This window comes from Prionailurus bengalensis, chromosome B1 (genome assembly GCF_016509475.1).
Source record: "Prionailurus bengalensis isolate Pbe53 chromosome B1, Fcat_Pben_1.1_paternal_pri, whole genome shotgun sequence".
In the NCBI taxonomy this organism is placed as follows: domain Eukaryota; kingdom Metazoa; phylum Chordata; class Mammalia; order Carnivora; family Felidae; genus Prionailurus; species Prionailurus bengalensis.
In genome coordinates, this window is record NC_057344.1 from 165,705,535 (window position 1) to 165,722,701 (window position 17,167).

Genomic DNA, 17,167 nt, shown 5'->3' on the forward strand with positions numbered 1-17,167 from the left:
CCATATTTTCTTTAGTTTTATTGAGGTATAATCAATACACAGTAAACTGCATACATTTAAATTGTATTATTTGATGAGTTTTAATATATGTACACACCAGTGAAACCATCACTATGATAAAATGAACACATCCATCACCCCCAAAATCTTCCTCGTGCCTTTTTGTAATTCATACCTCCCTTTTCATTCCCACCATCCCTAGTTATCACTGATCTGATCTTTGACACTATAGATTAGTTTGCATGTTTACTAGTATTCTAGAATAAACTCATATAGCATGTATTTTTTTTAAACTAGCTTCTTTCACTTAGCATATTATTTTTAAATACATCTATTTGGTTGTATCAATAGTGTATTTTTTTATTACTGAGTAGTATTCCACTGTATGGATATATCACTATTTGTGTATCCATTCACCTGTTGATGGACATTTGGGTTGTTTCCGGTTTTCAGCTATTAGAAAGAAGCTGCTATGAATATACTTGTACATGTCTTTGTATGGTCAGATACCTTTCATTTATCTTGGGTAAATACAATGGCGTATTTTTAAATCTCTGTATCTCTTGTGCTTCGCACATTATCTAGCATGTAGTAAGTAAATGCTCAGCAAATATTATCCTAAGTAGTTGCTGGACTTTTTCTACATTTTTATAGTAATTGATATGTAAGACTAACTTACTTTTTTTGAATAGTTACTTTTTAATTTTGAGAAAATGCAAGCGGAGGAGGGGCAGGGAGGGGGGATAGAGGATCTCAGCAGGCTCTGCACTGACAGGCTGACAGCAGTGAGCCCGATGTGGGGCTTGAACTCATGAACCGTGAGATCATGACCCGAGCTGAGAAGTCAAGACAGTCAACCTACTGAGCCACCCAGGTGCCCCCAAGACTAACTTACTTTTAAAATTACTTAAAATATTATTTTGCTTAAGGCAAAAAAGTATTTCTGCTATTATCCTCTTTTCCTAGTGTGCTTTGTGATATTTTATGCACTGTGGTCAAGCTTAATTGCATACTCCTCTATTTTTTGAGTTCTTGGAATATTTATGGATTCCTCAACAGAGAAAGTGAAGAAATACTGGTATGTTACCTAAAGAAATAATATAAAATATTCAAAAGATTTCTGTTAAGTCTTTTTTTTCTTGAATTCTATAACAAAATTAGAGACTATATGTGGGGGAGAAAAGTTTAAATGTTGAAAAATTGTAGAAATCTTATTTTTAATGGCAAAAATAATTATGCTAAAATAACATATTGGTGATGGCGATGGGCCAGATATTGTGCTGAGTGCTTTATGAGCATATCAAAATTAATCCTCATGATAATCTAGGTTAGGTTATTTTAATATTCCCATTTTACAGATGAGGAAATGGAGACTAAAAGAGGTCAGTTAATTTGCACAGGGCCACGGATCTGGCATTTAAACACAGGCCTGCCTGACACTGAAACTGTCTGTGCTCTCCACTGTTATGATGCACCGACTGTGCTATGTTAAAACATTAAAACAGGACTCAAAATATTGTGGCATGTTCAGTAAGTTAATAAAGAGATTCTAGCAATATTGTTAATTGTTGCGCGCATAATTCACATAATTTTTTCTGGAAGTTGATCAACTTGCAAGTTTCTTCCCTAAAAATTTCTGACTTTATATTTAAAGTCACTTTAAAAAAGTGTTTATTGGGGCGCCTGGGTGGCGCAGTCGGTTAAGCGTCCGACTTCAGCCAGGTCACGATCTCGCGGTCCCGGAGTTCGAGCCCCGTGTCAGGCTCTGGGCTGATGGCTCAGAGCCTGGAGCGTGTTTCCGATTCTGTGTCTCCCTCTCTCTCTGCTCCTCCCCTGTTCATGCTCTGTCTCTCTCTGTCCCAAAAATAAATAAACGTTGAAAAAAAAAATTAAAAAAAAAAGTGTTTATTTTTGAGAGAGAGAGAGGGAGGGAGAGAGATCGCAAACGGGGGAGGGGCAGAGAGAAGGGGATTCAGAGGATCCGAAGTGGGCTCCTTGCCGACCTCAGACAGCCCAATAGAGGGCTCGAACTCACAAACCACGAGATCATTACCTGACCTGAAGTCAGATGCTTAACCAGTTGAGCCACCCACGCACCCCTATATTTAAAGTCAGTTTTTAGCCTCTTCTCATCACTGTCATTGGTCAGTCTGTTTCTGATCTCACCTTCTTTTAGGCAGAGTTCTCAGGTGGACAGAAATATCCAGCCCTTTTCTCTAGCAGTGGATCCGCCACATTGTCTCTGGACTTGTGATTGCCTGGCACCCTGGAGACCCAGCAGACCCAAGATAATGCTTTCTCTGTGATTACTCTTCTATTTCTTGCCCCAAATTTAAAATAAGTATTGGCTGGGAACCCTCGTTAGTCCTGTTAGACAACAAAGGGTGTGTGTGTGTGTGTGTGTGTGTGTCTTATTTACTCCCTGGATTATAGGTCTCAGCAGGTAGGAAGTATAGCCCATATTTCTAAATTCTTGCTAAAGAGGCATCTGACATCATTCTAGCTGGAAATCCTGGAGTTACAGAGAAATTTGTCTCCCAGTAAGATTTCATGTGAACCTGGGAAGACTGTAGTAAATGTGTGAGGATTAAGACAGCTTTGTTAAACCTGGGATTGGGGTGCCTGAGTGGCTCAGTCAGTTGGGTGTCCAACTTCAGCTCAGGTCATGATCTTGCAGTTTGTGAGTTCAAGCCCCACATGGGGCCCTTGTGCTGATAGCTCAGAGCCTGGAGCCTGCTTTGGATTCTATGTCTCCCTCTCTCTCTGTCCCCCCGCCCCCCATGCTCTGTCTCTCTCTCTCTCTCTCTCTCTCTCTCAAATAAATAAATAAATATAAAAAAATATAAAAACCTGGGGTGATAAAGTTACAAAGTTAATCAGAATCTAGTGTAGAAGGTGATTTTGTGGGCTTCTGTCTCTTTCAAAGGAGGCTCCATGAAAGATGAATGTTTAGGTATAGCAATTAACAGAATTAATTTATGTTTTAAGAACTCTATAATTTGTGCTTACAATCTGATAAACACCTGTTGTTTTAGATGATACGAACCAAGCTCCAGGTATCAACATACATACTCAAATTATAATAGTCAAGAGAAATGAAGTATTTCCACGATATTGTGCTTATAAACATAAATATTAAGGTAGGTAGTGATTGTGACCACCCAGAAACTGATGATATCTAACTCAGCATGCTGAGCATGTGGCATTACCTATACTACATCCTGGCCATGGGCTGTCCTCCCTGACAGATCTGCCACGTGAGGGCCCTTCCTGCCACTGAGACCCCGTTGCAGATTTTCCAGTGTTTTTGCTCTTGACATTTTTGGAGAGATGGAGTCATATAATGGTTATTAGAAGGCTTAAGTGAGTCAGTTTATGTAAACTCATGGGATAGTACCCGGCACATGGTGCTGTGTAAGTGTTAACCTATTATTGTGTTTATTATTCAAATATGGACTAAATCAGATGCTCTGATTTAGTATATTTAAATTCACCCAGGGAGTCTCATCATTTTGTACCTACGCCGCCAGATTCAGAGCTCAAATCCGAACACCAAGTTTCATATAACTTCTCATTTTTCAGTAAAACATGTACCTATACGGCACCTTCGGCAGGAAATGTGTCCAAGTGAAAGTCTGGCCCAGAATTCAAATGTTGCTTTAAAAACCCATTCTCTATTTGTGCATCTTCTGTAGCTTATCAGTAAGGAATATTGAAACTTGGTGAACTAGGTACAAGTAGGCATTTGGGAATAGTGCAGGAATGCATGTCTCTGAGGAGAGAGGTAGCCGAGAATTATGATGTGTCACATTCATGGTGTTTTAGCCGAATGTACACCTGTGGATTGACTCTTGTCACACGCATGTCAGTAACCCCAGTGTACTCTTAACTCATGGCATGGGAGGTATACCGGGCAGGCCAGGTATTGGAGGAATACAGTGACAAGTACAAAATAACAAAAATCGAGGAACGTTAACATTGGACGTGAAGAGGTCATTTAACCCAGTGTTGCCCAAACTTCAGCCATTGTGCCTGCTACTTACGTGATTTTGGCATATATATATGCCATCTGTATAGTGCTGTTATTGACTTAATGTTTCCTCTAAATACTTCCGTGTTCTTTTTCCTTAAATACACTTAACTTTGAAAGGCAGCTGTATCACTCAGTAAACGGAAAACCATTAATAAATGGTAACCATGAAACTAAAAACAATAAAAACAAATGTTTGTCCAAGTTCCACCTAAAACCACCTCAGTTACCACCATACCATACTTTGGGAAACACTGACTTAGTTCACTTGTTTCCTTTATGGATGCGGAATCTGAAGTATTAAGTAGCTGAGATGTGAGATCTTCTTATTCTAGAAAGTACTGTAAAAGGTAGCTAACTGCTATAACACGCAGTCCCCCAAAACCCAATGCCTAGGCACAACAGAAATTTTATTTCTTGCTTACATTATAACAACTACCCTCCACTTGGTGATTCAGGGATCCATGTGTCTTCCAGGTAGTGACTCCATTGTGTCTTTTTTGTTCATTTTGGAGAACAGCTTTATTGAGATATAATGCACATACCATATAGTTCACCCACTTAAATTGTGTAATTCAGTGATTTTTAATATGTTCACAGAGTTGTGCAACTGTCACTGCAGTCAATTATAGAACATATTCATCACCCCACAAAAGAAACCTTATACCCATTACACTCCATTGTCTTGTGGTCCTTAGAATCTTCCACTGGATTTTCTCATCTTACGGGGGCACAAAGGAGGAGATGGAACATGGAGGATGGTATGCAAGGTTTTAGAGGGCAGGAAGTGGTCTTACATCACTGCTGCCTACACTGTCTTGGCCAGAGCTCAGTCCTATGCCCTCATCTAAATGCATGAAGATGAGACAATGCAGTTTAGTTGGGCACCCAGGAAGAAGAAGAAAATGTGGCAATCTGAGATCATTGGCATCTTCTCTGCCCCAGGGGATTTTCAACGTTTGGATTGAATTTATTAGGTCTGGAATTGCTTGAATTTGGAAGTCTGTTTACATGAAATTTATGAAGTAAAGGATCCGTATACATTTATCTCTACCTCACTCATTCTAATTTTTACCAATTTTAAGAATTAAACTAAGTAAATCACTTTTAGACTTACTTGAAAACACATGTTAGTAAGTTTTGCTTTCAACTATAATAAAAATACTTGGTCACAGTTTTTAGAAGTGCTCTTGGACCACAAAGAGGATTTGGGGAGAAAATTGCCAGAAGTATAGAAAAGTCCTAAGAGGGAATGACTACTCAAGAAAGAAACCTTTTTAAATACAGTGAAAAAGTACCTCTAGAAACCTTATAATTGCCTACATCAGCATTATCTTATATGAAGATTACTCTGTAAATTCAGAAATGGAACTTTCTGCCTTCAAATTCCTTATAATTTATAGCAGTCTTTCACCATCCTGTTTTTATGCTGGATGCTATGTTCAAAACCATAATTAAACCATGCTTATGTATGTAATGACTGGCTGCTTTAGGTAAAAGTGCTGGGGTGTTGTTGTTGTTGTTGTTGTTGTTGTTGTTGTTGTTGATGGCTCTTTTTGTGTGTAAAATCACTCTATAAAATGTAAAGCACCTACGTCAGTTATTACTATAAGTTGGTTAAAAGGGAGGAAAGAATGTTAAGATGCCAAGTTTTTGTTTTTACTTCCTTTCATTTTTCACTAGAATTCAGTCTGTGGTAAAGAGGGGACATTTTATCATAGGATTATAAAATGGGAAATGACTTTAAATTCTATTTGTTCTACTTCTGATGCCAGAATGGTCTACATCAGTATTGCTCTCGGTATCCACACACACGCACAAAGTGCCAAATCCATCCTGAGGTTTTTCTTGTTTCTTGTGAATAACATGGCCTGCTGCACTTAGGCTCATTCTTTGAACTCTGTCCTGAGTGGAAAGGGGAAGGAACTATCCACATGAATAGAACAGGCCTTTTGACTCATTGGAGATTTTTAGTAGAATGCATCATTTTCTTTCTTTCCTTTTCAAGAGTTGACTGCAACTCTTTAGCTATGTAGTATTGACCCATCTGAATTTTCATTATAAACAATTACTGTTCTTCTCCTTAACCTTAGCAAATGTCTGGTTGTAAACTGCTTAAGACCAAGAAATTTCGTACTTGCTTATCTCCATCATGGTGTTTCTTTGGTATCTGTGTCTTGCCGGTGGTAGGAGGAAGCTGGAGTCCATCTTTAATGACTGTGGCTGAATGAAGGAATCATCCTGATGGAATGCAGTGAATATGAACAGTAAATTTTGATGTGACCCGTCTGCCGAGGACTGTGTGTTCTAGGAATTTTAAAGGTGTTCTTAATTCCATGGCAATATTTTATACAACTCTCCCAGCAATATAACATGTGTGCACATACATATATATGATATTACACGCATACATATATGTATATAAAATATACTTTTTGTCTGCATGTTTTGGGTGGTTCCCTTGTCAATTGAACGTGCCTTGCCAGCAGCCCATCTTTGAGTTTATATCTATGATGATGTTTTAATTGTTGTGGCCTATTGAGAAAGAACAGTGGCTGATCAAACACTAAGCAATTTAGTAGTGCCCAATGGAGGCCTAATGCTAGGATGGCAGCGAGCGTACATGCAGAGGTTCCCTGTAGTTGGAATTGAGAGAAAAGCTGGAACTGGTTGTCATAAGGCCCAAAGGAATGCAAGCCTGTGATGCTGAAAGAACTGGCTTTGGGAGAGACATCCAACTCCAGTGAACACCCATTCATCACATTCAAGTAGTATTAATTTAAATTGTATTTTTGGTATAGTTTTGTTTCTGTTTAATTTGTGAACTAGCCTTGGTCTCAGAGGGGTTATGAGCTATAAGCATAAGAAATTTCCACTTATTTCATGTTTGGACTTAGTCAAACGATACCAAGTTAGTCAGGTATGTGTAGCACTTAAGAAGTCAAGATTGGAATTAGACAAGGGTTCAAGTCCTGGTTTATTGTGTGACGTGTGGCAATGAATTATACCCTCTAAGCCTTGATTTCTTCATCTGTTATATGGGATGACAACAGTTCTCATATAATGCTGTGAAGAGTCATTGAGTCATCCATGTGAAGAGGTTAACACGGTTCCTGATTCATAGTGAGTGCTCCACAGTTGTTCGATTTTGATAATTTTATTTCTTATAATAAGATTGTAAAAATATCCAGTTTGAGAGACCTGGAGTCAGGTAAACGCTTCAGTGTTTTTGAGAACTCTGGGTTCAATTGTGGCTCAGCCTCTTAGCCAATCTTGTAACCGCTCAGATGCTCAGTTTCATAACAACTTCCCAGCGTTGTTGTGAAAACTAATTGATGGGAAATGCTGTGTTTAGGGAGTGACTTTGTATGCCAGACCCTGTGCTAGGCCCCTATGTGCATTATCTTTATTCCTGCTAAAAGCCTATTCCTATAGATAAGGGAACTGAGAGGGGGCAGAGCTAACCCTAGGCCATACGACTTCTAAGTGGCAAAGCAGAGGGGTGACTCAGGGTCTCCCAGTCTCCACAGCACATACCCTCTACCTGAGATCCTATTGCAATGCAAGGGTGATTCATCCAGCAAATTTCTTCTGCGGCATGCTGCTGGGAATAGTCACATTAGGAATAAAAGCCGTGATGGGGGAAAAGGAAGGGATCATTTGTGACATTGGAGGAAAATTCTGCTAGATCTTTCACAGTGCTTAATGGGGACTCAGGATGCCTGGGAAGTAGGGTCAGAAGGAGGAGATAGTCTCCTGAAGATAAATGGCTGACTTTCCAAATTTACCTGTGGCCGGCCTGGATGCTTGTATACGTTAAAAATTTTTTTTTATTTCGTTAATTTAGGATTGATATTGATATTTTTAAAATACTGAGTATTCTGGAAATTAAAGGAAAACAGGGTAGCTTGTAAGACTTGCTGGGGGACAGGATCTCTTGCGTCTACCTCCCAGTTCTGCCAGTCAGTTGATGTGTGGTTTTAAGCAAGTATCATTCATCTCTAGGTCTAGTTTTCCCATTTATGCTGGTTTGAAAATGTGTAAAATGGCTTTTGAATAACTCATTTTCAAGTTCAGTAAAGTATATAGACGATGTGCAAGAGAAGAGATATATATATCCTGTGTATACACACACACACACACACACACACACACACACACACACACCGTGTCACGCATACTTCTTTGCCGACTGGCTCAGCACACTGTTTAATAAACATCTGCTAAGTGCCAGGCAGATTTTTCAGCTTGGATGATTCAAAATTGTCTCAGCCTTTTCGTGATTTTCAGTCTGGTGGGCAGGGTGAAGGCCATATAAATAAAAGGGCAGCTTCACATGAGAAATGGAATGACCTTGGATATTTCTTCTTGGGCCACAATAGTAACAATAATGGATAGCATACTTCAGTAGTCATGAAGTAATTTTTTTATTGAAGAAATGATAAATAGTCTGAATGGAGAAAAAAAACTGGGTATGTGCCTTCTCTGTGTTGACTCTGTTCACCAGAGTACAAAGACCAGGTATTAAGAGGGCACATGGCTCTTTCAGTAACTCTTAGGGATCCCTATAGCAAGTCTCTTAATCCTTCCAAACCTTTTCTTCCTCAACCTTGCCTAATCTCCTAGGGTTCCCTGAGGTGTGTTTAGAATAAGGTTCTACTATATATCCCATATACGTGTTGAGAAAAGCAGAATTCTCTTTACTATAAAGAAAGCGATAAGCATTGATGAGTACGAGCCTCATATTTTCTTTTTTTAAATGTTTATTTATTTTTGAGAGAGAGAGAGAGAGAGGCAGAATGAGAGCAGGGGAGGGCAGAGAGAGGAAGACACAAAATCTGAAGCAGGCTCTGGGCTCCCAGCTGATGGCACAGAGCCCAACGCAGGGCTTGAACTCACAAACCGTGAGATCATGACCTGAGCCGAAGTCGGACGCTTAACCGACTGAGCCACCCAGGTGCTGCTGAGCCTCATATTTTCAATTCCCTCTAAACATTTCCAGTGGGTTGTCCAATAGTCAACTCAAACAACATTTCCCAACATTGTCTTTTCAACCCTGATTCTCCTGTGTTCTTTATGGCAGTTCATGGTATTGGAGTCTACTCGTCACTCAGACTCAAAATTGCTGAGGCTTCCTAACTCCTTCCTCTCTCTTAATCCCCACATCTAATTGATGCCAGCGTTACGTGGACTTTATCTTCTAACGCTCCAGTGTCCCTGCTTTCCTCACATGACGTACTGCCATTGACTGGTTCATGACCTTGCCATCCCTCACCTGAACTACCGTAACAGGCTCCTGGCTAGCCTCCCTGTGTCTATCCATTTGTCACCCTGCCATTAATAATCAGTATTTCAAAAACAAACCTCAATATAGCACTCTTCATTCCAAACTCTTAAGCCTGGCATATAGGCATCTTCCTAATTTGGTCCCAAATAACCTTTTTGATGTCATTTCCTGTACTTCCCCTGAACCACTCTGAGCCACAGTGAATTTCTTTCTGGTCCCTAAATGAGTCCTTTGCTGCTTCTGCTGCTTGGAACTTTTTTCTCTACTTTCTCTATAGGAAAACTCCTACTTATCCTTTAGAAACCAAATCAAAGCCGTACTTCCTCCCTGAAACTTCCTCACTCCTCCTGGCCCAGTCACTGCCCCATTCCATAATACACCATGCGTTCACTTGACTTCTTCATTATTTGATTATGAATCACCCTCCTCTTCTCCTTTCACCCAAGATAGTATTGTGAACTCCTCTCGGGGAGACCCTTACCCCCCTCTGTAACTTTGCAGCTGCAGCACACGATGTGTGCTTGGTGTCTGATCCGTGTTTTCTGGTGGGATAGATAAAATCATGCGTGAGCAACTTAAATTTGAACCTTTATCTGCAAACCCAAATATTAATACGGTACGTGAGTAGATTGTAGATCGCAAATATATATAATCTATATAATCTATATATTATTATGTATCACAGAGTATGAGTTGAGGGGGTATAAGTCAACCCAGTATACAAGCCATCCTAAATTTTCCTGCATAGATTGACCTGCATTTAACAGCTGTATTTAGTAGCAGGGGCAGGTGGTGGGTGGAGATGGGTGTCTTGGAAACAGACCATATATAGCCTATCGCTCAAGGGCTGAGAGAGCTGGCAGGTGATAAATGACCCCTGTGAGCAATGTCAGTGATTTTTCTGCAGCGTTGGGAGATTAAGGGTCATTTGACTCTCTCTGTGCTATTAGCATTTACTACAGTTTCTACATTGAGCATGTGTGACTTATTAAAAGGAGGCTGGTACCGTGGCAATTTCTTCCTCCCATCGACTGGCCGAGGCCCCAGGAGGATGGGTGGCTGTGTCTGACCAGACCTCTTAACACTTGTGCACTGGGTTCTATATACAAGCTGGCCCCTGCTCACCTTTCTGTCCTGTCTCACGCACCCTGTGCTTCTGCTGCATTGATCTTTTTTTGTTACTTATTTATGTAGCAGACACTTCCAGATATCGTATCATAGGCCAGACACTATTCTAAGCACTTTGAAATACCTACTCCTTTGATTCTCACAGCCGTTATTATTCCCATTTCACATGCGAAACGACTGAGCCCATTCTGGATTATGTTTTTCTTTGTGGGTGCTGTTTACTCCTTCCCTATCATGTATCAGAATTTCTCTTCCAGAACTGTCATTGAATTTAAGCCTCAGCTCCTCTGTGTCCCTGAGCATCTTTTTTATTACAAAAGATAATCTTTTGTAATAATTATGACAGCATTGTATAATAAATACCGTGTCTGTCTCTCCTACAGGCAAACTTGGGCAAGTCACGTAATTTTAGTTTCCTCCCTCCGTAAAATGTGCCTAGTAAGATTTACCGCACAGAGTAGCTGTGAGGATTAAATGGCACAGGGTTTGAGCTACCTGCTCAGGGAGTGAGCTTCGCTGATCTTGACTGTGTACTTCTTGACACAGTTGCTGACACAGGACAGGTGTTGTTTTGGAGGATGCTGAAGGGCAGGGAGAGAAGGAAAAACCAGGACGGCCCAAAGTCAAGGCTGCTCAGAGAGAAGAGAGTGTTGGCACTTGCAAATGCCTTACAAAGGGCTGAGTGGATGGCAGTTGAGCACGGACTGTTGGGTTTGGTGATGTTTTTGAGACCGGCCGAGCAGGCTGTGGTGAGGTGGGAGGTAGACTGCAAGTGGCTAAGCAGGAGGAGTGGGTGGGAAGGAAATGGGGGCCGAGGGGGTAGTCATCATCTCTTTCAGGAAGGGAAAAGTGAGGTCAGTAGCAGGGGCTAGAAGAAGGGTTCTTGGTGTGGATGGGAGAGGTCCGAATGTGTCTATCGGTAGAAGTAAGACCCTCAGAAAAGCACGACCCGGGAGAATGTCCTCTCTCTACCCTGGCGAAAGCTCAGCCCATGCTCAGAATCCTTGTTGCCCCCCCTGGGGACTTGGCTTCATTAACGCTGTTACTTGTTTGCAACTGTGGGGTATCCCAGGGTCTAGTGGACTTTGGGGTCTTTGGGTAATTGATATATTTAACTTGTCTGAGCTGTACTTTCCTCATCGTCTCCAAGAGACGGAAGAAAAGAGAAGAAAAAAGGACAAATCTTAGAGTGCCTTTGATCTACAAAGGGAGGAAGTTGGAAGGTATACTCATGGGATAGCTGCTGTCTTCTCCATAAAGCAGTCTTCCAGGACCAAGGGAGTGGGAAGGGTTTGTAGTTCTGATAAGACCGGTGGTCATCATGGAGCCCACCAGGTTCTCTCCATTAGAGACACACAGAGGAACGAAGGAGCAGCAGTGAAGGCCTGGGCAGGCATGGAGAGGAATATCAGGATTATTAACCTTCTGCAGCCAGGTAGAAAGGAATAGGGAGGGTGTGGATAGAACTGGGGGCTGATAAAAATGCCGAAGGATATATGGCATGTGTGCAGGGGTTGGGGGCGAGAGGAAAGAGAGAAAGAGGCTACTATGATGAAATGACCGCCACAAGAGTCTAGTCATCTCTCAGATGGGAGCTGGTGGTCTGGGACAGTGGGTAGGTCTTAAAAGTCTTATGGTGACAGTAAAAATGCAGAGCAGATTCCTTGGAGGAGGATAGAGGGCCCAAAGGTTGTGACCAGAGGGCAATTCCAGAATATTTAATGAAGCAGTTTAGAATGACCAGTGCCAGGGAGTGGTGAGGTCACCCCAAATATTACAGTGTTCTTCACTTCTCTACTTTTTCTTCTATTCCTCATCATACGAATATCTACCCTCCTCTTCCCAAAGGTAACTTTTAGTCTTTATACAGCTTTTTCTGTGGAGTATATCAATTATTAATATCATTCAGGAAGCATTTTTTTATTTCTACATTGAGTTTGTAGTGGTTTTTAATGGGTGTATTATATCAACTTATGTTCACATACACTACTTTGTACTCTTTTTTTCCCCCCCCTTTGACAAATTCTCAGGTGTGAGGTTACTAAACATAAGGGCGGAGGGAGGTCTCGAAATGTCCTTACTTAATTGCTGCAGCCAGAATTGCAGTGAGCAGAGAGAGGGCAGTAGAGAAACTAAATAGCCCATCCAACAATAGAATGAGAATGGAAGCTTTATGGGAATACCTTAAATCCACCTCCCACCCTCCTGGTTCTGTGTGCTGCAGGGGAAAATGGAACTGGCTGGAGTTTTGCATCTGTCATCAGCTCCCTGGAGTTTTGCTTGATTTGGTCTTTGATGCTATTCTGGCAGGGTGAGGGTGTGGGGGTGGAGTGCTGACCTCAAGCTGCTGAAGAAATTGAAAAGATCTAAGTCTGAGAGGGGAGGGTGACAAAAAAAAAAAAGGCGGGGGGAGTCCATTTATGTGTTCTAGAGTGTTGGGGGCAAGGATAAGAAAACTTCATCTTTAGAAATAAATGGAAATAATTACTTTTATTACAATTCTCACAGTGTTAGTAGTTTGAAATGTTTTGACAATAAATGGAAACCTGATTTAGGTAATTATTAAGGAAGTAGTAATATTTTGAATCAGTGATTTCATTAACAGATATTACTATTAACCTCTTGTCTTGTATCTTATAATTGTAATGGTTCTCCCTCCCCACCCTCCTTTTTATCTTTCAACAGAAAAAATACAGAAAGGGATTTATTGATATTTCAAAAATCAAGTGTGTGGAAATAGTGAAGAATGATGATGCTGTTGTTCCCTGCCAAAACAAATATCCATTTCAGGTGAGTTGCCATGTGTTTGCCAAAGTGTAATTCTGGGTTTTTAGTCATGCTTACTACTACAGTTTCCTGGCATTGCTGTGGTCGTTGATTAAAAAAATTTTTTTCAGCTTTTTTAAGGGACAATTGACACATAGGAGTTGTGTATATTTAAGGGGTACCACTTGATGTTTTGGTGTCTGTGTACATTGTGAAATGATCACAGTCAAACTAATTAACATCCGTCATTTGACATAGTTACCATTTTCTTCCTTTCCTTTCCTTTCCTTTCCTTTCCTTTCCTTTCCTTTCCTTTCCTTTCCTTTCCTTTCCTTTCCTTTCCTAACCTTTCCCTTCCCTCCTCTCCCCTCCCCTCCCCTCCCCTCCACTTCCCTTCTCTTCCCTTTGTTTCCCTCTGTTTCCCTTCCTTTCTTTACCTTCTCTTCTCTTCCCTTCCCTCTCTTTTCTCTTTTCTTTTTTCTTTTCTTTTGTATGTGAGCACTTAAGACCTGCCCTCTTAGCAAACTTCAGGGAAAGCATCCAGTAGTATTAACTGTAATTACCATGCTGTATGTTAGATTTCCAGAACATTCATCTTGCTTAACTGAAACTTTGTACCCTTTGACCAACATCTCCCCATGTCCCCCTCCTCCCTGTCCCTGGCAACTACTCCTCTACCCTCTGCTTCTATGAATTTGACTATTTTAGATTTTGCATAGAGTGAGATCATGTGGCATTTGTCTTTCTGTGTCGGAAGGGAGATTTCTAGCCTTGTATTTATTTGTAGCCCATCAAGATGTTTTTGCCTTGTGACTGTGATCAAGGGTAAAGTGACAACAGACCAAAGAGAAAATTCTTGGGTTAGTTTCCCAGGCTGAATTTTATTACTATATTAAAACTATTAAGAATAAGACTTTTAATTGCTCACCAGGAGTTACCTGTAAAAGAGGCACTGTGGTTCAAGGTTTGGACTCTGAGGTCAGATCCTGATTTTCTGGATGATTAGCCAAATGGCAATGGGTAGGTTAAGGAGCACAACACTGGGGGGACACCATGTGCAGCATGTTCTATATGAATGGTGCTTCCTGGAGTTACATAGGAGTGGAGGGTCTGGAGATCAGCCCTTTAGTCCCCTCCTCTATAAAATGTAAATACTGATGCCTTGATGGTCGGATTAATTGAGTTAATGTCTGTAAAGCACATAGTATAGAGTTGGGGTAGTATTTAATAAAGTTAGCTACTGCTGTTATTCATAGTGGCAAAAGGAGGTGTAGGAGTGAAACTGAGAGAGTAGCCCATTCATGTAAAATATTATTCAGAAAAATACTAGATTAGAATAATCCCTGAGACACCAAATTTACTTCGGGATCTTCAGTTAATTAGATTGTGAGAAATAAGATTAGTGAAGCATCTTGGCCTCCGTATATTTTTTCTTCTATGAAAACACAGTCCTTTGCAAAATATGTGTCCCACTTGATGTCGACATGAAGAAATAGGTATGCTTTTGTAAGAAAGGAATGTGGGTTCTTTGGATCCGAAGTGATTGACTTTTATTTGATCATTTCAGAATCATTCATTGGCGCCTGTGGTACCAAAGGCTCTGTGCTAGGCAGAAGTGCTGTGCCTAAGTGTTTCTCACCTCATCGACATTTTGTTTTATTTTAGGTTGTTCATGATGCTAACACACTTTACATTTTTGCACCTAGTGCACAAAGCAGGGACCGGTGGGTGAAGAAGTTAAAAGAAGGTAAAACTCATGTCGTATTAGCTCTAAATAATTTTAGGGTGTTATCACTAAAAAAGAAATACAGCTAATGTATCTTGCATTTATAATCTTTTAAGCTACAGTAAGTGTTTCTCCAAGGACATTCTGTTACTGTGATTCATGCTGAAGAGAGCTTCCTTTTTTATAATCTGATTCCTTCTAGTGGTATATACATAGTGTGTGTATGTATATATACACACACTTTCATTTAATGCCTAATGCATTTAAAGATGATAAAGCATCTGGGCTTTTAGGATAACAGGATTTGATCTGCTAAGAAATTGCCTATTTAGTCAACATTTGGTATGGATGAACTGACTTGTGAATAAGTATTTAAATGGGTGATTTACACTGGACAGTCCTCATCCCTTCTTTTGGTTGTGGGCTGACTTTTGTGTTTATCCATCATGGTATAGCAGAGGTCACTTCTGCTAACAAGGGTGCTTCACCAAAAAAAAGGTGAAAGAGAACCATATGGATTTTCTGAATGCTGGGTTGTATGATGCTGTGAAGGTGTTTTTATAGTAAACATAGTATCTGAGAAATAAAGAATGATCAACAGTGTTATTTACAAAACATTCTACCATCTCTGCTTTATTTCACTGATCATTTAATGTGTCTATGAATTACAGAAATAAAGAACAACAATAATATTATGATTAAATATCATCCTAAATTTTGGGCAGATGGAAGTTACCAGTGTTGTAGACAAACTGAAAAACTAGCACCCGGATGTGAAAAATACAATCTTTTTGAGAGTAGTAAGTATTTATTTTATTTTATAATTATATTGTATGTAGGATGTACATGCTATTGGGATAGTGAAACAGTGACTTGATTTTGATTTTTGATTTTGATTTTGGAAAGGCCATCTTGAATGGCCTTTACATTTTCTAGCACAGTGTATTTTGTAAGAATAATTATATTTAGTCAGCAGGGAGGCCATATCATGGAATCAAAAGGTCTATTTTTGAGAACTTTTATCATAATAAGGAAGCCTACTTAAAATGACTCTATTAAAAGCTTAAGCCTAATGTGGCACCATCAGCAGCTTTTCTTTTTTTTTTTTTTTTTAATGTTTATTTATTTTTGAGAGAGGGACAGAATGTGAGTGGGTTAGGGGCAGAGAGAGAGGGAGACACAGAATCCGAAGCAGGCTCCAGGCTTCGAGCTGTCAGCCCAGAGCCCGATGTGGGGCTCAAACTCATGAGCTATGAGATCATGACTTGAGCCAAAGTCGGTCGCTCAACCGACTGAGCCACCCAGCCGCCCCTCTTGTTTCTTTTTTCTTTCCTTTTCTATTCTTTTATTCTCTTTTCTTTTCTTTTGAGAGAGAAAGAGAACATGATCAGGGGAGGAGCAGAGGGAGAAGGAGAGAGAGAATCTTAAGCAGGCTCCACACCCAGCATGGAATTTGTCCAGGGGCTATGGTCTGAGCTGAAATCAAGAGTCAGAAGCTTAACTGACTGAACCACCCAGGTGCCCCAGGTTTTTTTCCTTCAACTTTATTGAGGTATAATTGGCAAATAATATTGTAAGATATTTAAAGCATACAGTGTGATGATTTGATATACTTCTGCATTATGAATAGATCCTTCCCATTGAGTTAATTAAGACATTTATTATCTTACATGTATACCTTTTTATGTGTATGTGCGAGAGTATTTAAGTTGCACATACTCTCTTAGTACATTTCAGTTCTACATTACAGTGTTATCAAGTGTAGTCCCCATATGTTATATGTTATATGTTATATGTTATATATAACATATGTTATAGATTAGACACTCAGACCTTATTTATCTTCTAAGTGAAAATATGTGCCCTCTACCAATATCTCTATCTCCTTCCCCCCAACCCTCATCCCCTGGCAACCACTTTCTCTACTCTCTGTTACCATGAGTTTGACTTTTTAAAAAAAATTCCGCATATAATTGATACCACATGATACTTGTCTTTTTTACCTGTCTGGACTTACTTCACTTAGTATAACGCCCTCCAGGTTCATCTATGTTGTCGCAAAAGGCAAGATTTCCTTCTTTGTAAAAGCTGAATAAGGTTCCATTGTGTACGTACATACATACACAGCACATTTTTTTTTTTTAAATCCATTCATCTGTTGCTGGACATTTAGGTTGTTTTCATACCTTGGCTACTGTGAATAACACTGCTATGAATATGGGAATGCAGC

General features: G+C 40.1%; 1 protein-coding gene across 1 annotated transcript in view; it reads left to right on the forward strand.

Moving 5' to 3' along the window:
- TEC (tec protein tyrosine kinase) overlaps nucleotides 1–17,167 on the forward strand; it is a 126,731-nt gene that overhangs the window by 77,717 nt on the left and 31,847 nt on the right. Inside the window, exons 3-5 of the mRNA XM_043572716.1 lie at nucleotides 13,131–13,235; nucleotides 14,877–14,958; nucleotides 15,609–15,737. Of these exons, the coding sequence (XP_043428651.1) occupies nucleotides 13,131–13,235; nucleotides 14,877–14,958; nucleotides 15,609–15,737 (316 nt within the window). The remainder of the gene's footprint in view (nucleotides 1–13,130; nucleotides 13,236–14,876; nucleotides 14,959–15,608; nucleotides 15,738–17,167) is intronic.